The 24913-nt window shown below is 42.7% G+C and overlaps 3 protein-coding genes across 4 annotated transcripts in view; all 3 read right to left on the reverse strand.

Moving 5' to 3' along the window:
• Window positions 1-249: 249 nt before the first annotated feature.
• On the reverse strand, window positions 250-14455 carry LOC309385838 (NACHT, LRR and PYD domains-containing protein 3-like). Its single transcript, XM_081940596.1, has 7 exons — window positions 14246-14455; window positions 12208-12493; window positions 11515-11535; window positions 6810-8517; window positions 6207-6293; window positions 4411-4578; window positions 250-3026 (listed from the first exon to the last, which is right to left on the reverse strand). The coding sequence occupies exons 2-7, from the start codon at window positions 12473-12475 to the stop codon at window positions 2927-2929; spliced, it is 2352 nt and encodes a 783-aa protein (XP_081796722.1). The 5' UTR covers window positions 12476-12493; window positions 14246-14455; the 3' UTR covers window positions 250-2926.
• A 2949-nt stretch (window positions 14456-17404) lies between these two features.
• On the reverse strand, window positions 17405-19247 carry BRK1 (BRICK1 subunit of SCAR/WAVE actin nucleating complex). The gene is made up of 3 exons (XM_081953248.1): window positions 19042-19247; window positions 18801-18883; window positions 17405-17999 (listed from the first exon to the last, which is right to left on the reverse strand). Exons 1-3 carry the CDS (start codon window positions 19157-19159, stop codon window positions 17973-17975), a joined length of 228 nt encoding a protein of 75 aa, XP_081809374.1. The 5' UTR covers window positions 19160-19247; the 3' UTR covers window positions 17405-17972.
• A 2904-nt stretch (window positions 19248-22151) lies between these two features.
• FANCD2 (FA complementation group D2) overlaps window positions 22152-24913 on the reverse strand; it is a 47207-nt gene continuing 44445 nt past the window's right edge. For both annotated transcript variants that reach the window (XM_081935757.1, XM_081935758.1), the window contains exons 42-44: window positions 24494-24640; window positions 22848-22934; window positions 22152-22358 (exon numbers count right to left, since the gene is read on the reverse strand). In XM_081935757.1, the coding sequence (XP_081791883.1) occupies window positions 22290-22358; window positions 22848-22934; window positions 24494-24640 (303 nt within the window). In that variant the 3' untranslated portion in view covers window positions 22152-22289. The remainder of the gene's footprint in view (window positions 22359-22847; window positions 22935-24493; window positions 24641-24913) is intronic.

Consider the following 24913-nt stretch of genomic DNA (forward strand, 5'->3'; position numbering starts at 1 on the left):
TATTTCATGAGTGAAACAAGTGAAAAGTGAGATGGTTATTTTAATCTAAATTATTAGCCCTGTCCACACTTGTCTTTTGTTTTGTACTGGCTAAATGAAAAGAGACCTCACTTTATGGCTTAGTATGTTGTGTGAACCTAATTAAGCTTGGTCTGTTGAGTATGCTAAATGATAAAACATTTAAACCACAGTGGCTGAATTCACACGTTTCACCACAAAGTACATCATGGCATCCTGTATTGTATAGTTCATACTGATGGCTTCGTTTATGATGTAAACCAGACCATAACATGGTTGTTAGGTTTTGGTGTAATGTATGCCATTATAGTTTCTAAGTTTATGGTTCAAACTGTTATGAAAATTATGAGGAGGGGGGAACTATCTGGGTTTCTGACCAGGCTCAATTTATTATATTTCTGGTATAATGTTAGGAAAGAGAAAAATGAGGATCACTCCGAGCAAAGTTGATTAATTAAATTATAGTAGCAATACATGCATCACTGGAATATCTGAACGACCCGGTTGGGGACAGATTGTCTTAGAAAAAAATCTATGTTGATTTTCCCCTACCTCCACCTCCAGGAAATTCCTAACGTGTTGTTGACAATTTTCTCCTTTAAAGTATAGCGGAAGGAACAAGAGCATCACCTCTTTTACCTCAAATCAAACCAAAGAAAATAGAATAGCAGGATCATAATAAGAGGAAAGTGAAATGCTCTTGAGTTGAGTGATGAATTGATTTATTCTTGATCTTGTGGAAACTAAAGCTGTATTAGACATGTATCTTGGAATACAAAACAGTGGAATTCTGTGAACTCGGAACAACGATAAATAGGATTTCCATGGCAAGAACAGCAAATGGAAAAAAGAGCTACATGGATATTGTTCTTCTTGATTGTAATGGGAAAGGAACTTTTCAAACAATTTGAGATGTGTGGTTTTTTTGTCTTAAAAGAAGAGGCAGACTTTTTCACAGAGAACCAACTTAACTTTTTTTTAAAAGATAATTTTATTGAAATAAGCCTAAAACATATTCCTACTTCAAGCCAGTTGATCCTTTCTTCTTGCTGCGAAGTCACCAATCTTATTTGGGCAACTGAAGCAAAGTAAAATGCCCAAGCAACTCTCTCCATTCCTTGCTGTCAGAGGTAACAGACAGTGGGAGGGGGGAATAGTGGATATGGGAATTTTAAAAGTGTTATATAATGTTGAAATTCTCTCAACAAGCCAGCATCCAGGGTTCTATGAAAACAGGCAGGTTTTGCTATCTGAAGCACTTTAACATTCCTTTATATCATTCTATTTAAAGACAGATTATCTCTCAGAAAAAAATAATTGACAATTGTTGATTAAAGGCAGACAGCTGTTGTTCACTTTTGCAGGTGATCACTAAATCTGGCAAAGAGATGACTAATATGAGGTTATGATATAATTGCTTATTTTTATATTGGAAATTTAAATCCTACACATTAGAGACAATCTATTATAAAATACCCTAATGTGCTATGATGTTCTGATCTATCTCTCTGCTAGTAGGTTATACTCATCTCTGTGAAATTAACTCTCTCCTTGCTTTTTATCTATATAATTTTAGTTTTGGTGGATTAATATGCTAAGCAGCTCAATTTCAAATTTTCCTCATTGGCAGCTGACTTCAGCGGGTATAATCATACATGTACTCAATTAAACAGAGAAATAACTGGAACAAATACAATTTAAATAATGCAATATTGAGAAAACTGTTCTTCTTAGATTGCTTTATTTAGAATTAACATTTCACAGGAACCTCCAGTTGTGTAATAAAGTCATTTACTAGATACTTATAATTAACATACTGTTGGGAGAAATGTCCTTCTGGGTTCGGCTCCAAGTGGGGAAAAAGACACTGGAGACATGGAGGCTGCTTGGAAAGATGGTTTAATGGTGGACAGGACCACATGGCTTGAGCCCTGAACAGAAAAGGTGATCACATGCTTCAATGTTGATGGAGAAGAAGAGAAGGGAAGAGAAGGGGTGAAGAAGGGCTTGCAGGGATTTTTATAATCTGTTCTGCCCCACCTATCTGTTTCCTGTTCCTGTGTAAGAAATGTATTCTGATTGGTTGCCAGACTCACATGGGCCCATGCAAGGGCAACCCTCTAGGCTGCTGAGTTTTGAATCCAGGTTTGATTGAGTTTAGATGCCATGTGGTCAGTTGAGTAAAAGGCAATATTATCCTGCCTTCATTGCCATCCCCCCTGGAGCTGAAGGGGAGAACTCTTTATTATGTAAAGTGGACTAGCTTGGCCTTCTTAATGGCCCATTGATAAAGTGGGGATGGGCTGGAAGCTGTAGGAATTTACTTTGTGTAAAATGTGTTTCTCCCTTTTTCACATCCAGGAAAATATAATATTCTGCCTTTTCAATATTTCCTAGGATATTTCATTTTTCTGGGAGAGGGCTAGGTGATAACTTCCTACAATACTATAGGGTAAATTGGCCGCAAATAGGGACCTTGACAATACATCTAAATAAAATCAACTTTAGTGATATTATAATACAAATATTTCTTTTAGTATCTATTCAGAGCTGAAGAAGCTTCTCAGATAAGAAGTGAAATGTCTTCAAAGAAAAACCAGAAAGTCCAGTTGCCTCTTGAAAAAGCATCTTTGGATTAGAATCAATGGTTAAAAGTTTGGTCAAATGGTTTTGCCATTTCCCTAAATATTAGGAGATATTTAATGTTTTTCAAAGAAAGTTATTTCCTGGGAAGCAATATGCCACAATATGATAAAACACTAATGATCATTCCTATCAACGTTTTTGTCTGAAAATTGTTTTCAACAACAAATTGGTATAAACCTGTGGCTAAACCTGTGGCAATACCTCTTTGAAAATGTTCTCGAAGGATTGCTTTTTGTGCTGCAGCTGCCATGAGTGAATACAGTCATATCCATAACAAAAAGCCACGTTCAGATTCACTTATCTTCTTGGCTTGCAGATTCAGGCATCTTTGTCCTCTTTCATTAAAGCTATTTGAATGCAAACTAAAAAGAAACAAAAACAGAAAGTATAATAAACTGCTGGAGATGAGGCCAGGGTTTGGTACAAGTAGTCCTTGACTTATGACCACAACTAAGCCCAACATTTCTGTTGCTAAGCAAGAGAGTTAAGTGAGTCACAGTCCATTTTATCACTGTTTTTGCCACAGTTTTTAAGTGAATCACTGCAATTAAGTGAATCATGTGGTCATTAAGTGAATCTGCTTTCTTCCATTGACTTTGCTGGTCAGAAGTCAGCTAAGAAGGTCGCAAATGGTGATCGCGTGACCCGGGAGAGTGCAACTGTCATAAATACATTCCAGTTGACAACAGCCCAACTTTGAATCATGTGTCCATGGGAATGTTGCAATGGTCATAAGTCTGAGAACCAGTCATAAGTTATGTTTTTCAGTCCCGTTGTAATTTCAAACAGTCACTAAACAATTGGTTGTAAATTGAGGACTACCTGTGTGGATTGCCATGCAATCTCTAATTGGCCTTAGTGGTACTTTAACCTACTAGACTAGGTTTCAATCAATTTCATGAAGGAAAAGTTGCAATATACCTTATTTCAAATGAGAATTTTGGAAAAAGGCTCATGGGTGGCAATGTCATGCTGCACATATGTATTTAGGAAGGATGAAGGAGCCTATATTCCATTAGGCTATTCTCTGTTTCTCCCTCTTGCAATCTGCACCCTTCTCAGTTTCCCATAGTTTAAATACTGTATACCTCAAAGGAAACTCAGCCCTGATGTATAATTGTTAACAACTTAACAAATGTGGTTCTTTTGTTAACTTTTGATTTTTCCAAACATGGCATTTTATTTCTTCCATTTTCACATTTTTGATCAGTGTGAACCTTTGTGACTAAGAGGATTATCTAGCCTAAAGAAGGGAAGGACTAGGGATGTTATGGCAGCAGTCTTTTCAGAACTTGAAGGTACTGGAATTTATTCCCCAAAGAACTTGAGGGCAGGACAAGAAGTAATGGGTGGAAGATCATTAAAGAAAGATCCAACCTAAAACTAAGGAGACATTTCCTGAGAACAATTAATCAGTGGACAAGCTTGCTCCCAGAAGTTATGGGTACTCCATCCCTGGAAGTTTTCAACAAAAGACTGGAAATCACTTGTCTGGAGGGGTATAGGATTTCCTGCCGTGATCAGGATAAATTCTCTCCATCATGATGTGTCCCTAATCCAGTCTTCCAATGATCCCATTACCACTGTAACTGAGTCTTCCACTCTTTGTAATACTTAACCCAATGGTACCACAGGATAACCAATGCAAACATTCCAGTAGGTCTCGGTACCTACAATTGCAGAAGAATATTATCCACTTCCCAGAAGGCAAGCCAAATGTTGTCTTCCAGCTGTATCAATACTCACTGTAGAATAGTCAAGGTGGTACAATTTTTCATCAAGTCTTGGATGAATGGGATAGATTTCTCCGTGAAGGAGTTATCTTCAAGATTTAAATCGTAAAGTTTGTGACTAGCTCTGAGAACAGCACAAAGCTCTTGGGCACAAGCATCTGTGAGGTAATTGCGATCAAGTCTGGCAAAGAGAAAATTAGAAGCCACATTACAAGTTTGCTCAATCATTTTTGATAACAAAATCAGAATACACACATAGATTCAGGTACGTGTGTGTGAGAAACAAATTATTACAGATGGTACTCTCCACCCCCTATCTCACTTTAACCAATTATATTTCAATTAACCCTTGGCTGATGTGACAGAGCCTTCCTGGTCTGAATATTGCCTTATGCCTTAGACTTGATTCAACAAATGTTACCACAGATACAAGCCAGCACCAACATTATCTAGCTGGAACCCTTAAGTAATAAATGCATGGTGTTGGTGTATATCAATTAAATTCGGGGTGGTGGTGGAAATCACCTTGTCATTTATACTCACTGTGAAGCCAAGTAGGCAGTTAATGTTATTGATCCCCTCCCAGGCTAAAATGTAGAGATCCCACAAAAAATATACCCCACCCCCCAGTACTGTCCTATTGATGATTAGAGTCATTATTAAATCCCGATGCATAAAACTGTTCAAAATACTTCCCCGGGAACCTATGAGAAAAATACAGTCCATCTCATAACATTGAGGCTTGTACCAACATAGAACCATATACAGAACTATCACATGTCATATATTACTAAATGAGGAAAAATCCATAAGCTCCTGTGGACATCATGTAGTCAAAAAAGACTTGAAGATTCAGCACAAGAAATGCCTAGACTTCCTCATTAAGCTATGCTTCACCCTGCTTAAGAGGAACATTGGTAAAAAAAATTGTAAGCAGCAGAAAGCAAACATCCAAGCAAAGAATTCATTTATCTCAGTTGACGGAGGGCAGGCCTTGAGGGGTAGCCTGGAATTGAAGATGATCATTGATCATTGTATGTTTTTAGTGGTTGTTTGCTGCCTTGGAGTTCTCTAGGAATGACTCATCCTCTCGTCCCCCTGCCTTGCACTTCACCAGTCACATTGATCAATTGGCTGTTCTGAACATTAGTTCTAACTAACTAATGCCTAATTAGTTACTGTGTTTTTTGGAGTACAAGACACACCCTTTCCCCTCAAAAAAGAGGGTGAAAATTTGGGTGCATTTTATACACTGAAGACAGCATTTTTGGCCTACCAAAACCCCACTCCCTTTGCAAAAATGGACGTGCAGAGGGTTTGAGAGGCTTGTAAAGTGCTTCTGAGGGCTGGGGAAGGCAAAAAAGAGCAAACAACTGGGCTGTTTTTGCCCCCACCCCACCCCCCAGGAGCACTCTAAGAGCCTCCCAAAGCTCTGCATCCCCCCTCTCTTTTTTTTGCAAAAAATGGACCGTTTTTGTGAAAAATGAGCTGATATTTGCTAGTTTTTGCCCCCCCTGCCTCTAGGAGCACTCTACAAGCCTCCCAAACTCTGCATGCCCCCCTTTTTTCAAAAAATGATGGGTGCAGAGTGCTTGGCAGGCCTGCAGAATGCAAAAACTTTTTAAAAATTTACCTCTTCAAAATCATGGTGCGTCTTATACTCCGGTGCATCTTATAGTCTGAAAAATATGGTGCTTTAGAATTTTACCCAATTGGCTGCTAGATCAGAATGGATAAGGATACCCAATTCTTCCAAGACAAAATATGCACTCAACTGTTTAGATGTGCCTTTGCTCCCTTATTACTCACGTTAAATTAGCCAAATTACAACCCAGTTGCTTCAGAATGGTACAGAGAACATTCACTCCTGAGTTTCCAAGTTTGTTATCTCCAAACCTGCAATGTGGTTAAAAAGAAGAAAGTGGATAATTGATGTAGCAATACCACAGGATAGAATAGAAGATAAAGTACTGGAAGAGATCACAAAGTATTAATTGAAGTTAAAATATTATGGTGTAAACTGTGATGGCCCCAGTGGTTATTGGCACACTGTGTACCATACCAAAAAAATCTTGGACAGCACTCACAAAATCTGCACATTGACAAAATTTCCATCTGTCAATTACAAGAGGCCACACTGCTTGGATGTGCTCATATATTATGCTGATATATTACGACATCTTGGGAAGAACTCAGTGAGTATGGAGGTCAACACCAGATAAAGAAGTGTCAGCTGTGCTTTCACACTGTTGTGTATATAATAATTCTGCAGAACAAAATCATAAATGATTCTTTCAAAATGTGAGAAGGCAGCACAATTAGCAAAGGCAGGATCAAAACTTGAAAAACTCTTTAAAATCTCAGTTTCAGTTTTAATTAAAATTTGGAAAAGGGAAAGAATGGATCACTTACTCTAGAGTTGTACAGTTCTTAATTCCTGGAGCCAAAGCCTTGATGTGATGAGATTGCAACCTGCAGGCATTTAAGATAAGGGAATGATCCTCAATTGTACTATGTTGCAGACAAAACGCCAAAACTTTGCAGTCTAACACGGACAGCGTTTTGAAGGAAAAGTCAACAATTTGGAAGTGAGGCATCACACGCTTTGCGAATTCTGGCTCCTGGCTCTCAAACAAGCAGTGAAAAAAATTCAGCAGGAAATAGCGTTTTTGAACGAGCTTCTTAACAGCTACTTCTTCTGCCTCCTGTAATAAGAGAGGCTTTACAAGGTCAGAAATCTTGCATTGCAAGGTTTGCTCAAAGAAGACGTGTGTCTTTTCATTTGTCAGGCCAAATATGAAACATACAGTTAGGGCAAAATGTTGATTATTTGGCATCTCCCATTCAAACAATACTCTCTGCAAGTCGGCCATAACGTGATCCATCTCTTCCGCTGACTCCGCTGGCAGTATATACCACATGGCAGCAAAAAACTCTTGGAAACAGAGATGGAAAAAACTGTAGAGACTGCGCCTGCCCAGACCTGCCCTGAAAGCTCTTTTCTCTAAAAAGAGATCCTTAAGAGTTGAAACATCCAAGCAATGTTCTTTGAGATCCTGCTCTTCAAAGAGGATTTTTTGTTGCATGATGCCAGCTCTGGCCAAAGAACAAAGTTTTCTGAGCTCCTTTTGAGGGGAGGTTTTCCATCTGGGATTATCATGCCTAAGAAGAATATGAGAAAACTGCAAAAACACTTTTGTTGTGGTATCCAAGGTGCCTGCCATCTCATCTTCAGTTTCCAGTTCTATCTTAATCACAGAACAAATGATCCAGCACACCATTGGGATGAAGCAGATGGTGGACACTGCAACCGTATTTTCAATGAATCTCAGGGCAATGTCGGCTTTCTTCTCCTCTTCGAAGAACTTGGAAAAAAAGTCACGGCGACCTTTTTCAGAGAAGCCGACGATCTCGGTGAACCTGGGACACTTCAAGCATTGCTGCAGTCTCTCCAGAGCACCCGGCCTTGTGGTGACCAAGAGGAAGGACTCTGGCAAGAGTATCTTTCTCAGCAGGCTGGTTAAAATACTTTCCAAAGGCATCTTTAAATTAGGCTTCTCACACAAGTTACCTTCAGATTCTAAAAAGTGAGAAAGCTCATCAAAACCATCAACGATAAAGAGCAGTTTTTCAGGGTGGGCTAAGATTTCTTCCACTGGGGCGTCTCTGTCCTGACACTGCTCAACAATAAGTTCAGCCAAGCTGCTGGCTTTTTTAGCAAAGTTCAATTCCCGGCAACGAATGCAAAATACATAATCAAACATATCGGGATAGAGCTGCCCGTCAGCCCAGTCCAGCATGATCTTCTGCACAGTCATGCTTTTCCCAATCCCTGCAGGTCCTTGCAACACCACTGTTTTTGAAATTCCTGATTCATCAGGGTCAAATAAATCTTCGAGGACGATTGATAAATGATCGCTATTAGTTCTCAGGATTTGCAGGTGCCTTCTGCCAGTGGCAAGGAGTTCATGCTCCTTCTCCTTTTGGGGTCGATGCTTCTTGATAATAAGCAGCTCTGTATAGCATGAATTCAAAGGAATGCTCTCACCACACAGACCGTTCCTTTCCTCTATATTTTTGCATTCTTCCTTCACATATTTGGCATACTTTTGTTTGTAACCTAGGAAAGTACCAGAAAAGAGAATCTAAAAGAGAAGGCCCCCATCATTCTAGTATGATTGTTGTTCCTAACTAAGTGGTCTATCAAAAGAGATCCTCCATCTCACAGGGTTGCTTCTTCATAGACATCTATATCATTCTTCCACAATTTAGTATCTTCTAACAAAGGCTACATTGACTAGGCACTAGGGATTATGTTCTGACCTAGGTTTCCCAAGAGCATGAAGCAAACTAATTGTCATGAGAAAAAACCCTCTTATTGACTGTGAATTCTGCTCATTCACATCCAGCAAAGTCTTTCAAAGGAGGATTTACAGTCACGGACCTTATCTGGCTTGGAGAGCTGACAGGCCAATATCTGCAAAACCTGGCAAGGAGTCTCGAGAGTCACGAACCAATTAAGTGAACTAATTGTCTCCTGCAAACTCCACTCCCCTTTCGCTCCTCTTTTATTTCCTCTGGGAGGGGCCATTCATCGTCCACCTCTGGCCTTACTCCCAAGTTGACCCTGTTCTTTAGCTGTTCCCTTTGTCTCACAACTCTGCGCATGCACACACTGGGAACAGGCTCCAACTGTTCGTAGGCCTCACTAATGTCTGATTCTGAAGGCAGCTGATAACTGGTATACAGCTCTGGCCCCCTCCCTTGTGTTATATTCCTTTCCTCCCCAACATACGACCGGGGATTCCCAGGCAGCTAGAGCTGTCCCTTCACAGTGGGTGCCTCCTGTGGGGGGACAGGGTGATCATTCCACCCACACTGCGCGAACAGGTGCTGTCTCGCCTCCATGAGGGCCACCCTGGCATAGCGCGTATGAAGGCGCTGGCGCGCAGCTATGTTTGGTGGCCCCATCTGGACGACGAGATAGCTACCTGGGTTGCCAGGTGCTCGACCTGCCAGGTCTCCCGTCCAGCGCCTCCGGCGGCCCCGCCGCGGGAGTGGGAGATTCCTCGCGGCCCATGGTCACGCCTCCACCTGGATTATGCTGGGCCCTTCCGAGGCCAGGTTTTCCTGGTCGTGGTGGACGCTTACTCGCGCTGGGTGGAGCTCATCCTCATGACCTCCACCACAGCCGAGGCCACTGTCCGAGCACTAACGCGCCTGTTTGCCACCCACGGCTTGCCAGACGTCGTTGTGTCGGACAATGGGCCTCAGTTTGCGTCCACCGTGTTCCAGGAATTCCTGGCCACCCAGGGCATCCGGCACGCCCCAGTCGCTCCCTATCATCCGGCCAGCAATGGCCGGGCGGAACGCGCTGTCCGCTCGGCCAAGGATGCCCTTGGACGAATGGACAAGGGCGACTGGCCCACGAGGGTGGCTGCTTACCTCCTGGTTCAGCATTCCACCCCGTGTCCACTGTCAGGGAAAACCCCTGCTGAGCTGCTGATGGGCCGGTGCCTGCGGACCACCTTAGATAGGTTGCACCCAACCTATTCTGAGGCACAGCCGAGCAACCTGGGACCCCCTCCCCGTTCCTTCCGTGAGGGCGATCCAGTCTGGGCAAGGGCTTTCTCCGGGGATCTTAAGTGGGTGTCTGCCACCGTCACTTCTGTAACCGGCCCCTGCTCTTACAGGGTCCGGACCGCCGATGGTGCAGACTGGCGCCACCACGTGGATCAGTTAAGGCGTCGCCAACCTTCGGATCCACACAACAACCCTGCAGGGTCGGCCTCTGCCATTCCTCCACAGGCCCTGGGGTTGGCGCCGCACCCGATTCCCCCGCCGTGGCCGTTGCCCAGGCCGCAAGAAGTTCCAACAGAGACTGCTCCAGGCGCCTTCCGCCTTCCACAGCCTTCCAGCGTACCAGCTCCCGTTGGGCTACCAGTTCCGCCATTGCACCCAATATTGGCCTTCCCTCAATCAGGCCAGCCTTTCCCTAATAGCAATTCAAAATTCCCTGACTCAAGCCCGCCAGCGGCCACGCCACCCCGGCCCTGCCTACCTGCTCCTGAGTCTCCGCCTCCACCTCCAACTGAGATAGGCCTTCAAGATGGCGCCCGGAGCTCCACTCCCTTCAGGGAGGAGCTCCCACGGACACCACCTCCTCCTCCGATGATCTGCCCAGTTCTGAGGCGTTCGGGGCGTGTCCGACGCCGCCCAGCCTATCTTAGCGACTACGCATGCTCCACTGTTACGCATGCGTCCTCGCTAGGGGGGGAAGGAGTGTTATATTCCTTTCCTCCCCGACATACGACCGGGGATTCCCTCTGTTGTCAGCCAGCAACAGCCATGCTGCGCCTTAGCCAATCAGGCGCGGCATGGCTGAAGGCGGGCTGATCTGTTTCCCTGATTGGTTCCTCGGCCTGACAGCTCTTCGTATAAATAGCTGTCAGGCAGAGGAACGGGCGATTCTCTCCTGTATTACTTCTCGTTGTTATTCCAAATAAAATAGAGTTGGACGTTCCTCAGTGTGTCAAGCCTCGTCTTTCCCCACTCTTCTTCACCTTGCCTCCAACACAGAGCCTTCCCCAGACTCCAGGATTAGCCCAGGTTCCTTCCCAACCTCCTCATTGTCCGAATCTGCTGTCAGCAAGCCACAACAGATTATGTGATTCGAATATTTCTAGAGGACAGTTTTTGCTGGTATTTACCACTGATTGCTCCAACAAATTTTTGTGCTTCTTTGTTTTGTTCATATTGTCAAAAACAATATCCTGAAGCAGAGGTAATGCCTGTCTGCTATAATATTTCAGAATAGGCTGGGGATATGCACATTCTAATATAGGTTTTTTTTAATCTACCATATTCTAGAGCTATCCGCTGTTATAGAGCTTGTGTCATTCATCATATACAGAAGTAGACTTACTTAGACCCTAATATTTGTTAGCTATGTGGCAAAAATTAAGCTTAGATCTCTTCTCCCTAGCAAAGGTCTAAAATGCTCTCTAAAATACCGTAACTGTTCTCCCAAAATAAAGACAAAATTATGCATTTATCTTAGGGTTTATATACATTTATATAAATAATTGCAATGCCTTATAATGAGATGTTCACATACCCTGAATTTGATTCTTGAGCTCTGAAAAGGAAACACAAAAATTAATTAGCATTATTTCTTTCCTTTCTCTTTTTTATGTCTTTCCTCTTTCTTTTTTTCTTTCTTTCTCGTTCTCAGCGGCAAATATACCTAATACTCCTGCCTACTAATTTCTTCACAACAAGCCTGTGAGTGACTAGGGCTGAGAGTGACTGGTCCAAAGTCACTCAGGCAATAGCAATAGCACGTATACGTGTATACCGCTTCATAGTGCTTTTGCAGCCCTCTCTAAGTGGTTTACAGTTTCAGCCCTTTGACCCCAACAATTTGGCTCCTCATTTTACCCACCTGGATGGAAGGCTGAGTCAACCTTGAGCCGGTGAGATTTGAACTGCCAAACTGCAGCTAGCAGTCAGCTGAAGTAGCCTGCAGTACTGCACTCTAACCACTGCGCCACCTCGGCTCAGGCAGGACTAGAACTTAAGTTTCTTGGTTTTCTTGGCTTTGCATGGTAGGTATCAGGACCCAGAAAAGTAACATGTTTACGGAAGAGAAAGATGCAGTCACACTGCTTCCTTCACTCAAATGTGTATTCTCTTAGTGCAACTTCCTTAAGGTGCAGCCAATAGCTAGAGAGATTGTCCATACTATAATACTCTTGTCCACTCTGGAGCTAAATGTTGCAACTCTAATTATGGTTCAACACATCCATACCTTTGCTGAGATTGGAAGCAATTTTCTTGCAACCCATGTCTTCCAAGATAGTTATCATTAGTGTATCAGCTTTCTCTTCATAGAATTGAACAAGGAGCTCCACCAGATCCAACCGGTCTGCATTTTCCAACCGACCACGTGGAATATTCTTTCCCCGAGGAACTTTTACATCTCGCAGCTTAGACTTAAACTTCTTAATGTCGCTTTCCTCAAGGCATTCTAAAGCATCTACCAGCAAGTCCTTCCTCCTTCCTCCTCCAGTCTCCATTGTAAGGTGATAGCCAAGCTACAAGCACCACATGTTTTAGAGGCCAGAAAAACAACAACAAAGTAAATGTTAGGATTAGGAAAGGATTTTGCATAATCTTGACAGATGGGTGGAATACAGGAATACCCAAATTACAACCTGCAGTGAACAGGCATTTAACCATCCTGCACTCATTAATCGTCAACCATGTCTGAGTTTCAATTCATACTCAAATCAACCAGGGCCAGGCTTGGGATCATGTCTTACCATCTTTTAAAACAAGAGTAGCAAAGGAACTTGGGCTGAGGCCATATTTAACCAGGCCTTTGCTTTGGTTTGGAGCAGTACAGGTAGTCCTCGACTTACAACAGTTTAGTGAGCATTCAAAGTTACAATGGCACTGAAAAAAAAGTGACTTATATGACCATTTCTCACACAACCATTGCAGCCTGCCATGATCAAACTTTAAATGCTTGGCAACTAGCTCATATTTATAACCATTACACTGTCCCAAGGTCATGTGTTTGCCTTTGGCGATCTTCCAACAAGCAAAGTCAATGGAGACGCCAGATTCATTTAACAGCCATGTTACTAATTTAACAACTGTAATGATTCATTTAACAACTTTGGCAAGGAAGGTCCTAAAATGGAGCAAAACTCACTTAACAATGGTCTCACTTAACAATAGAAATGTTGGATTCAATATGAGTCGGTTGTCCCGCATACAGAGCCATGTGGGCACAGTGGTTAAAATGCAAGACTGCAGGCTAAATCACTGCGCACTCCAGGAGTTCGATCCTGACCGGCTCAAGATTGACTCAGCCTTCCATCCTTCCCAGTTGGGTAAAATGAGAATCCCGATTGTTGGGGGAAATATACTGACTCTGTAAACCACTTAGAGAGGGCTGCAAAGCACTGCGAAGTGGTATATATGTCTAAGTGCTATTGCTATCCAAATATAAATCACATGACCATGGGGATGCTGAAACAGTCGTAAGTGTGAAAATGGTCATGTCACTTTTTTCAGCATCCTAGGAACTTTGAATCGTCACTAAGCGAACTGCTGTAAGTCGAGGACTACCTGTTCTCGCATTGACTTCTCTATTGGTTAGCAAGGACAGCCTTGAAAGTTTTTCAGCTGGAAAAGCTGTAGAGCAGGGGTGTCCAAACTTGGGAACTTTAAGACTTGTGGACTTCAACTCCCAGAATTCCCCAGCCAGCCATGCTGGCTGGGGAATTCTGGGAGTTGAAGTCCACAAGTCTTAAAGTTCCCAAGTTTGGACACCCCTGCTGTAGAGAAACCAGGTAAGAAAGGAAGTTATAAAACAAGATTGTGCAGCCCAGACCTTGCAAATCAGCCAGAATACCATTCCTATCTTCATTCCAGCCAATTTTGCCATAATAGCGGGAAACGCAAAACTTTATAGCTGCTACAGAGGCACGTTATGGCTTTGCAGCTTGGGTCTCCTTGACCGAAGGTCGAAAAATCTCTCAGTGGAGACGGCAATGGAGAGGCTAGTCACCACCGGATCCTCCCTTCCCCTCCCCTCCGCCCCAGTGGCAAGAAACGAGCCTCTCCCTTCCCTCCCGTGCTGGCGGTTATACTTCAGGCATTTTGTACCAAGGGAGCAGCTACCATCCTCTGCGCCCCTGGTTTTATCCGAGCTGCGTTTCAGATAAACGCGAGCCCCTGCCAAAACAGATCGTGGGTCGGCCCCACCCAGCGCCTGCAGAGCAGAGCTCCCGTTTCGCTTAGTCTAATTCTGCGTGGCCAACCCCCAAGTGCCTCACCGGTCCGGAGAGAGGCGAAGAGAAGCGAACCAGCGCAAATCAGAGCTGAAGAAGCGTCTTGGACGAGAAGCGAAACGTCTTCCAAGAAAAACCAGAAAGTCCAGTTGCCTCTTGAAAAAAGCACCTTTGGGACAACCAGCGCAAAGCAAGCCAGCTTTCCAATCACTTTCAGATCACGGAGTCCGCCTGGCATTCAAAAACGAAAATGAAAGTCTGAAGTCTGATGGGAAGGAGGAGAAGCTGACGCAGAAAGCAAAAGTGTGGGGTTAGGCAGGCCCGAAAGGAGATCCACCCCCCCACACCTCTTAGCACTGCTCCACCGAAGGAGACAGTTTATTTTGAAGGCAGGGACGCTAGATTTTAAAAGCGATAAAATATGTGAACTGGCAGGGAACAAAGGTAATATATATCCAGTAGCATAACCTGGGCACAAATTACACAGAAATTTCCCAGTGGGAATTGGTATACATCAGTGTTTCTCAACCTTGGTAATTTATTTCCACTTTTATTGCTTCTGTTTGAATCCTTCTTATCACCCATACTGTAATCTTTCTTGGACAGCTGTGTCTGCTTATTTTAATCTCCAAGGCCCTTCCTTGCATTGACCTCAGGAGTCTCCTTTGCCTGTGGTGAAATTTAAACCCTAGAACAGATCTTTTTAAACTGCAAATATTCTACAAAACCTCCTCCTTGATTAACTCAACCTCTAATTTCCCAACTGTTCCAATCAGTGTTATTTATGTTTTTCTGGATGACAGCGGTTACCTTTCCAATTGCTAAATTTTGTATCTTAGTCATAAGGCTACTTGCTAACAAACCCGGTAATAAAGTGTTAGAATATTACCACACTTTCCAACTGAATTTAGGCTGGTATAATATTACTCTTACGAGTCTAAGATTTCTCTGCTCCTTGTGGTTTCAGGATTGTAAGCTTGAATGGAAATCTGCATTTTAAACTAATTCCCATTTTTATCAACTCTTCCGTTTAGAAACTTCAACGCAGTTCTTTTTTGTGAGGTAATCTCACGTTTGAAAAATACAAAATCTTGTCTCCTCAGTTTATTTTCTTCAGCTTGCAGGCATTTTCAATATTTTTATCTCGTACATTCATTAAGAAACTTAATTATACTTGTGTATAAATCTAACCATTCTCACCCTATAACCCTAGTTTGTGTCTTCCTCAATGTTGGGCCGTCTATGGCCTGGGAATTTAAGGGTTCTGTGCATTATCTTAGCTGTTCCTAACACTGCACTCTTCCAGACACAGAGCTCTGATATTGTTCTTGTGATCTGTTGGAGCCGTCAGACTCCCAGCTGAGTGGGTGAAACTGTCAAACGTGGTTGGGCCACACGATGGTCCTTTGAGGAGAGGGTGCACCAATGCCTCTTTTAAGAATTGGTAGGACCACTCAAGTGGTGGGTTTCCATTTTTTTTACTACCAGTTCGCTCATGTGCGCACACGACACTGGTCCAGGTGGGTGGGTGGAGCCTCCCACTGCCGCTACCGATTCGCCCGATCCAGGCCAAACTGGGAGCAACCCACTTCTGGACCACTCCCTCATTCAAGGGGCGTAAACTATCACCCAGACACAATCCCGTCTCCCCTCCCATGCAGCTTTAATAAGTCAGGGCAGGAAGGCATGTATCTACGATACAAGTGGCCAAACTAGCAGCTGAGAGAGCCTTCTCCACTTCCCCAGCTTCCCAAACTCTCCTTTCAAGATATAACCCCACCACCTCTACACATTTTGCTTTAAAGCTAGAATCCAACATAGAGCGAATGTCAGCTACTTTGATTATCAGATGTGCAGCATATTCCTGAGAGACCCTTTATGTCACAGGTGTCAAACTCGTCATATGACATATCACAATGTTTTTCCCCTTCGCAGAGCTGAGGTAGGTGTGGCCTGCACATGACGCATCCAGCCCACAGGCCACCAGTTTGACACCCCTGCTATGTGAACTTTGTATTGCTCCCTTCAGGGAGGGACCAAGTCACCTGAAACAGGGACACTGGGTGACTGTTGGCAGAGGCGATAACGAATGCTACATTTCTCTGCTCTTACCGCCACAAGGTAGTCCCTAATAGTGGCTGATCCTCATATTATTTCTTTTTGCCATCGGCACTCAGTGTCTTAGCCTGTTTTAAGTTCCCTTAAGTCCAACATGTACCACAGGGAGCATCAGGAACCCTGGACAAGGAAAGGCCACGCATGCACAATCCAATCTAAAGCTGCTTCTTCTTTGCTATTCCATGCAGCCACAACGGCTTCAATTGCATCAAGAAATATATTTTCTGGAATAACCCCAAACTCCCTCTGGAACCCAATCAGGTCCATCAGTGGGCCTGGCTGCTCCAATAGGCCTAGCCTGCCTGAGGAAGGATTGGCACCAGAGAACTGGAGGCTCACCTGTGAATATCTGACCATGGCAAGGGAGAAATCTGTTATCTTTTTCAAATCTAGAACACTCTGCCATTGACCCGACATGAAAACCCAATCAGGTGCATTACCACTGTTACGAATTGACCTCTAGACACTTTGGGTCAGGCCCATAGCTGCCCTAGTAGCTAGGAACTCCCAAGCTACCTCTGACTCCCATGCTCAGTGCAGGCAAATTAAAATCCCCTAGGATCATTAGCTCAGGCACTCTACTGCCAATCAAGCCAGAGTCAAGGAGCTCAGGCAGGAAGCAAGAGGAACAATCCTAGCTGCCACTTCCTGGTGCCCAACTTAAGAAACAGCATCGAGCAACCAGCAATCTGCAAAGCGTGCTGTGTATCCTGGCCTATTTGACTCCTGGACTGCTTTCCTGGACTTTTGTGTGTGCCCATTGGACTGTATTACCCAGTGACTCTTGCTGTACTGAGCTTGGAATCCGGAATCTGCGCAACAGAGGTGCTGTCAGAGGACCTGTTTTGGGGGGTGGTTGGTTGATGAATAAGCACCTGTAGAACTCTTGCTGGGGGGGAGGGGGGAAACGGGGCAGCAGAGGAGCCGAAGAATTTCTATGGTGCTACAAAACCATAATATAAAACAGCCATAAAATGTGAATGTGACAAATTTGATGATATAAAGATTATGTATGACAGTATCGAGTGCATGCATATTCTTAAATTAGCTAAAAAATGTTCAGATGTGTTAAGCAGAAGTGATTTTATTGTTGAACACAAATGGAAAAGACATCTCAAATTACATTAAAGAATACAAAATACTTAGAAAACTGAGTCATCCCTCCCTTGGCACATGATCTCCCTCAGCCCAGCCCACCCTACACATACTGCACATTTATTCAAATAGATTACTTGATATCTTAGAGCAGCAATAGCGAGCCTTAAGAGCCACACATTATGCATAGCCCTAACATCCTGATTCTCAAAAATAACTCATAGTGATAATCAGTGTTCCCAGAAATTAAGATTGTGTTCCATCAATATTTAACTGCTGTGGAGCCAGAGTTCTGCGTGTACATGGGACACAATAGGACAAGAACTGTGTGAATCTGCTTGTATAAAACCACATAATGAAACATGCTCTTGTACAATTTAGCCATTTCAGTTGGAATCACCCACACAAAGTCTCCAAATGGAGGAGGCAGCTTCCCAAGGGGCAAAAATGAGTTAACTCCCATCCATGTTAAGTAATGAAGAAACCCAAAGTCTGATCATCAGCTTTCTAAACAGCTGCACTTTTTTTCTCCCTAGGTTGACTTCTTGCCAGCTTCACACTATGTCAATGTTTCACCCTTTGTTACCTGTCAAGGGAAAAAAAAAGTTTGCTTACATTGGAATATATCTGGGGAAGCAGAAGAAACTTAAGTCTCCATTGGGAAATAAGAGAAGTTTGTATTTTAAGAAACATGAACAAAGCTTGGAAGCGAACGTGACTTTAGTTGCCTGGGTACTATATAAGAACTAATTCAGGCAATGGTTTCAAGCCTGCTTAGAAAGGCATTTGGTCTTTAAAGACAAGATTTTTTCCCTATTACAAAATCAAAATTGTGTTGGGAATGGCGCCTTTGTGACTCAGGGTCAAGCCTACCCACAAATCTCAGCCATCAAATGACTTTAGGCCACTGTCTTTCAGTGCAGCCTGTTATGGGGAAAATTGGAAGGAGCATTATTAACATCTTCTTGAGCTCCTAAGAAAAGGCGAGATCCAAAACTCACCAAGAAACAAAACAATGGCTCAAAAAGGCTGCATCCATCAAACACTTGACTATATATATATTCAGCCAGAGAATTAATTTATCAAACACAGGAAAGTCACTTTACCTCATTTAAAAGTAACAAACAGGCATGTCACTAGGCTGAAAACAGAGATCCCCCCACCCAAAAAGACAAAACCCGCTGACCCTCCCAGAGGAAGTTGCCCTCGGTGATTCTGCCCAACCCGCAGGTGCAGCGACCGGCCAACCGCACTCCCAAATGGGTGAGCCGGAGGCCGGGGACTAACGCTGGGGGGCGGGAGGGCAGCAATGGGGCCTATGGGAAGAGTCGTTCGCCAGCCGAGCTGCCCCGGCGGCTTCTGCCGGCGTGCAAGAGAGATGCCTCACCCGGGCCTCGATGTATTCGATCCGTCTCTCCAGCGCCGTCAACTTCTCATTGAGCGTGGCCAGGCGGGAGCGGCAGGACATGTCTGCGAGGGCGAAGAGAGCGCCGTCAATGCTGGCCACCGACCCTCCCGCTCCGCCCAATCAGCCCCACCCCCGGTCTGCAGTTGCCCCTTCAGAGGAGGGTCACCGCCTCCGCTTCCTCCCTCCCGCCGGAGGAAGAGGGGACGGCGCCCGCACCTACCGAAGGAATTGAGGAAGTCCGCGATCTTCTTAATGGAGCTGGTGATCAGTTCGATGTACTCGCGGTTCGCCCAGTCCTGGTGAATCTCGCGCTGGACCGGGTCTTCCTGGACCGACATGGCCGAGTCAGCTGGCAGCAGCTCCGCTTCCCCACCGATAAGGGAGGACGCCTGCGCGCGCACGACGCTCCCCGGAGCAGCCCGCTTCCTTTCCTACTCTTGAGCATGCGCAGCTCGGCTCCTACCTCCGCAGCGCTATTGGCTGCAACGGGCTACCGGAGGAACTGAAACCCGGAAGTAGCTTGCAAAGGCTGACATCATAAGCTGAGCGCGACTGCTGTAGGCTCTGGCTCTCAGGTTCCTTCGTTCGGGCTGGAGAGGTGGTCCTTTGTGTGAAATTTTTATGATAATAATAGCCTATAACAAATCTTACCCTTCCGGAATGGAACCCTAATCCTAACCTTAAGAGCACCTGACTTGAGTTACAAAAGGACGGGAGGACATGAGATCTTTCCACTCTTTGTTCACAACCCCCACCCCAATGGTTGTTTCCTTGGGAGTTCAAAGCATCACCACGCTATCTTATTTCCAAGATAGCCCAGTGAGATCAAGTGGGTCAGTCTATTTCCGACTAACGAAATCTTAGCCTGTGCCATCTCTCAAGACAGTCTTCAAATGGAATTAAAAGGAGCTTCCTTGTAGCAGTATTTTGATTCAAGAAACAAAATTGGAGGCTGTGGGAATCACTAAATACAATACAATACAATAGCAGAGTTGGAAGGGACCTTGAAGGTCTTCTAGTCCAACCCCCTGCCTAGGCAGGAAACTCTATACTGTTTCAGACAAATGGCTATCCAACATCTTCTTAAAGACTTGCAGTGTTGGGGCATTCACAACTTCTGGAGGCAAGCTGTTCCACTGATTAATTGTTCTGTCAGGAAATTTCTCCTCAGTTCTAAGTTGCTTCTCTCCTTGATTAGTTTCCACCCATTGCTTCTTGTTCTACCCTCAGGTGCCTTGGAGAATAGTTTGATTCCCTCTTCTTTGTGGCAACCCCCGAGATATTGGAACACTGCTATCATGTCTCCCCTAGTCCTTTCTCTTAAGCTAGACATACCCAGTTCCTGCAACCGTTCTTCATATGTTTTAGTCTCCAGTCCCCTAATCATCTTTGTTGCTCTTCTCTGCACTCTTTCTAGAGTCTCCACATCTTTTTTACATCGTAGCGACCAGAACTGAATGCAGTATTCCAAGTGTGGCCTTACCAAGGCATTATAAAGTGGTATTAACACTTCACGTGATCTTGATTCTATCCCTGTTGATGCAGCCTAGGACTGTGTTGGCTTTTTTGGCAGCTGCTGCACACTGCTGGCTCATATTTAAATGGTTGTCCACTAGGACTCCAAGGTCCCTTTCAGTTACTACTATTGAGCAAGGTACCACCTATACTGTACCTGTGCATTTCATTTTTGTTGCCTAAATGTAGAACCTTACTCATCATTGAATTTCATTTTATTAGGTAGTGCCCAATGTTCAAGTTTGTCAAGATCCTTCTGTATCTTAAGCCTATCTTCTGGAGTGTTGGCTATTCCTGCCAGCTTGGTGTCAACTGCAAATTTGATGAGTTCCCCATTTATTCCCTCATCCATTGATGAAGATGTTGAAGAGTACTGGGCCTAAAATAGAGCCTTGGGGTACTCCACTGCATACTTCTCTCCATGTAGATGCAGTTCCATTGAGGATTACATGTTGAGTGTGGTTGGTCAGCCAGTTATGAATCCATCTGGTGGTGATGCTGTCCAACCCACATTCTTCTACTTTATCTAGTAGTAGGTTATAGTCTACCTTATCAAATGCCTTAATGAAGTCCAAGTAAACTATATCAACGGCATTCCTCTGGTCCACTAATTTTGTCACTTTGTCAAAGAATGCAATAAGATTAGTCTGGCATGATCTGTTTTTGACAAACCATTTTGGCTATTACTTTATTTATTTCTAGGTGTTCACTAATTCGTTGCTTGATTATCTTTTCCAGAATCTTTCCTGGTATTGAGGTCAGGCTGATAGGTCTAAAGTTTCCTGGATCTATTTTTTTCCCTTTTTTGAAGATGGGAACCACATCAGCTCTTTTCCAGTCCTCTGGCAGTTCCCTGGTGCTCCAGGATATCTGAAAGATATAGTTCAGTGGTTCTGAGATCTCATCTGCCAGTTTCTTCAGAACCCTGGGGTGTAATCCATCCGGTCCTGGTGATTTGAACTCTTCTAGGGTAGACAGAAGGTCACTTACCATTTTCTTCCCTATTTCAATTTGTGTTCCTAATCTGATTTTTGTGGTGGTGTTTTTGATAGGTTGGACTGTTTTATCCCTTTGTGTAAAGACAGATGCAAAAAATGAGTTAAATAGTTCTGCTTTCTCCCTGTTGCTTGTCATCTTCTTGCCATTTTCTCCCAGCAATGGACCAATTGTTTCCTTAACCTTTTTCTTGTTTTTAACATGTTGGAAGAAGCTTTTTTGTTATTTTTTACTTTTGTGGCAAGCCTTTCTTCATTGTGAGCCTTAGCTTTCCTTACTTCATCTTTACAGGCTCGGGCTCTTTGCTGATATTCTGCCTTAGTTATGTCCCCCTCTTTCCACTTTTTATACTTAACCTTTTTGTCTTTCACTGTGCTTGATTGTGCAAGTTTGCTTCACATGTGATTAAAAAACATGAATGGAAATCAGCTTTTGCTTTTATTTTAAAAAAAGATATTGTAAGATTATATAAATTTAATGTTATAATCCCCAATTCTTTTTATATTCGGTTGGGATCACAAATATAAACACTTGTCTTCACCTGAGACAAACAAATGTCAACTTAAATGTATCTCCTATTTTATATCCAACCAGGTAAATTATTAAATATGAATAGAATCATTTCCTGACACAATTGTTAAATGCAGGAAAGCTATTGGTAAGCTTTCCTAAAAAAAATATGTTGATTGCGACACTTCAAGTAAAACTTGTCATTTTTTGCTTATGGAGAATGGTATAGAGATGCAAAAAAGGCATAGGGGGAGAAAAGAGTGCTCAATATATTCATTTTCAAAGTAATAGTAAGAGTTGATTATTAAAAGGCAAATAAATAATACCACCCTTGGCTCATCCAATTTATTTTAATATTGTCTGGATACAAATTATAAATTTCTTGGGATATAGATATAAATTCCAGTAATCTAAGCCAAGAAGTTTCACCCAGAATTATAGCACATTCTAATCAGAGCTGTCTTCATCACTATCATTGGTATCCACTGTATCTTCAGTCTCTGAATCTTCCTTTTCCTGAGGGGAAAATGCCAAATGTTTAAACAACTGGGGATTACAAAACATAAATTCTCCATTCCTTGACAAACAGACTAGCATGCTTAATCTTAATTCTTTACATTTCAATAAACTGGGTGTTTTACTCATATTTTAAAATTAGATAATTGGGAATGGATTTAAGAGAAATCTCCAAGCAATAAAATAATCGTGTTTGCACCGTAATTTAGAAATGGAATTGCAATTGTGTAGCCATATTATTAGGATTAGTCTTATGTGTGTAAATGAAAGAAAAGATTTGATTCATATAAAGGTGAACCAGCCCCCTTTTCCCTATATTCTAAAGGGGAAGAATTGAGTAATCCTTTCAAAATCCTTATTCATTTGAGCTTGATTGCTCAGCACTACTTTATGAAATACCATAGAATAAAACATGTCAATATCTGTTTGGATAAAAAGTGTAAAGGTCTAACTCAGAGTTAGACACCCCTGCTCTAGATGAATGAATACCTCTCCAGGATCTGTTCGAGAGTGTATGTGCATCTCTGTCTCTTCTGCTTCGGTTACTTGTGATGCTTGTGAAAGGATCTCTTCTCCCTAGAACAGATTAAACAAGCATGAAGTGGTTCCAAAAAGAATACTGCAATATCTGTAACAATGTGGATAGGCTTGAGTATAGGCTGCCCTGTCTTTCAACCTGAAAGAATCAAAATCCATTCCTATAATGTGCAACACAAGGGAAACACAGTAACTGATAATCAAGGAATTGCAGTACCATATTGTGTGGGTTATGCTGTATATTGGTGAAATGAATCCCAGAGCATGCTGAAGGAGACAATGAATATGGGCTGACATTTTGCTAGTAATGAATTGGAAGTTAGTTCATAGAGATTAATCAATATGTTAGTTCACTGATAAGCTGAGGCTACTTTATAAGGCTATTTTATAATTTGTCTTCAGGCCAATGGCTTTTATATCTGAGAAGTTTCAAGATGTTAACTACAACAAAGAGAAGTTAATCACTCAACATCCTTATCAGACAAGGCCTGAATGGGGAGGAAGGAAAATCAGTTCCCATGCCTATTTCCTCTGTGACTGTGGTCAGGCAATCCTGATCTTGATAATCACTAAAAGGAGAATGGAAAGGTAGGCAGGGAAACAGCAGGGAAATCTCTGTAGTTAAGTTAGTCACACAGTTGTTAATCTGACTTCCCCATTGACTTTCATTTATTTAGAAAATTTATATAGCCACCCACTTGCTCGCAGTGACTCTCTGTCAGAAGATCACATGACCCCTGAGACACTACAACCATCATAAATATGAGTCAGTTGCCAAACATCTGGATTTTTACATGTGACCAGGGGAATGCTGCAAATCCTAAGTATGAAAAATGGTCATGTCACTTTTTTCAGTGTGTTGTAACTTTGAACAGTCACTAAACAAACTGTTCTAAGTCAAAGACTACATGTATGAATCAAAGCTGCCCTCCCTATGTAAACTCATTGTACAATATCTACGCTTCTTTCTCCCATTTGCATTATGTAATGGGCCAAACAGATCTTTTGGGAAGGAGACTGTTGTTATTTCCATACATACCAAGACCACAGGCACATTTTTTAAAATGAAATGGTGGCAAAGTATGCCCATTTGCCAAAAAAAACTCCACCACCCTCAATAAAGCTTCTCTTTTCAATTTGCTTTTTCAATGCATTATTTTCTGAAAAATATTTTTACAGGAGACAGGAGCAATTTCAGGTCATCCCTATGGAAATATGATCAATTTGTAGCAATTGAACCACTATTTACTGAACAAACAAGCCAGAGAAGATAAAAGATGGAATGATATCTTCTGTCCCTTCTATGGAGACCCCAGGTCAATGTAACAATTATATTTTTGTACAGTGATTTGTCATCTTTTGAAACTATTTTAAGTTTGGCATTTCTTCTATATACCAAAGCTTGCTCAGTAAATTCATTTTAATGTCATCTGCTATAAGCAACAACATTTTACAAATTTCAATGATTCTCTGAAGCTTAATTCTAAATCATATGCATCAGATCCAATAATTAATTTTCACGTTTTTCCAAAGAATAATGGCTAATAAACATGGGTGAAACTGAATTAACGAGCCATTCATGAGACACATACACTTACCTGCAAGTCCCTATTTTTGAGGATGCCCACCCAGAAAGCCTCCTGACAATGATTGAGAGCCAGCATTGCTTTCACTCGGTAAACAAACAGCTCGAGCGACTTCTTTAGGAGGGGTACATGACTGGTGAGACCTGTGTCTTGATGAATCTACATGTGTAAGAAATGCAAACCAAGAAAGAACTGTTCATATTCTTCCGATTCTTTATTGCACAAATCAATATTGTATTTTATGAATGCACTAGATGGCCTTTGACATATCTCCTTAGTGCCCTTTGCATTTTTCTTGGTGGAATGCTTTCCCTATTGCTAATTAGAGAATGTAAAAAAAAGCACTTTATATTATAATAAAGTATTTATAATAACAGAACCAGCAAGAATAAGATGCAGATAAACCAGTTTTGCAGCATATGTATTAGCCAA

This window comes from Natrix helvetica, assembly GCF_964273705.1.
Source record: "Natrix helvetica genome assembly, chromosome: 1".
Classification (NCBI taxonomy): domain Eukaryota; kingdom Metazoa; phylum Chordata; class Lepidosauria; order Squamata; family Natricidae; genus Natrix; species Natrix helvetica.

Bases quoted from the DNA above. Each gene is read 5' to 3' on its own strand.
- LOC309385838 (XM_081940596.1), bottom strand. From the start codon at position 12,475: ATGGAGACTGGAGGAGGAAGGAGGAAGGACTTGCTGGTAGATGCTTTA. The intron at 11,536-12,207 runs GTATGGATGTGT...TTTCCTTTTCAG, and splicing joins TGCTTCCAATCTCAGCAAAG to AGCTCAAGAATCAAATTCAG. The intron at 3,027-4,410 runs GTGAGTATTGAT...GTTTCTTTTTAG, and splicing joins ACCACCTTGACTATTCTACA to TTTGCATTCAAATAGCTTTA.
- BRK1 (XM_081953248.1), bottom strand. From the start codon at position 19,159: ATGTCGGTCCAGGAAGACCCGGTCCAGCGCGAGATTCACCAGGACTGG. The intron at 18,884-19,041 runs GTAGGTGCGGGC...TCGCCCTCGCAG, and splicing joins GGACTTCCTCAATTCCTTCG to ACATGTCCTGCCGCTCCCGC. The intron at 18,000-18,800 runs GTGAGGCATCTC...TTCCCTTGACAG, and splicing joins TCGAATACATCGAGGCCCGG to GTAACAAAGGGTGAAACATT.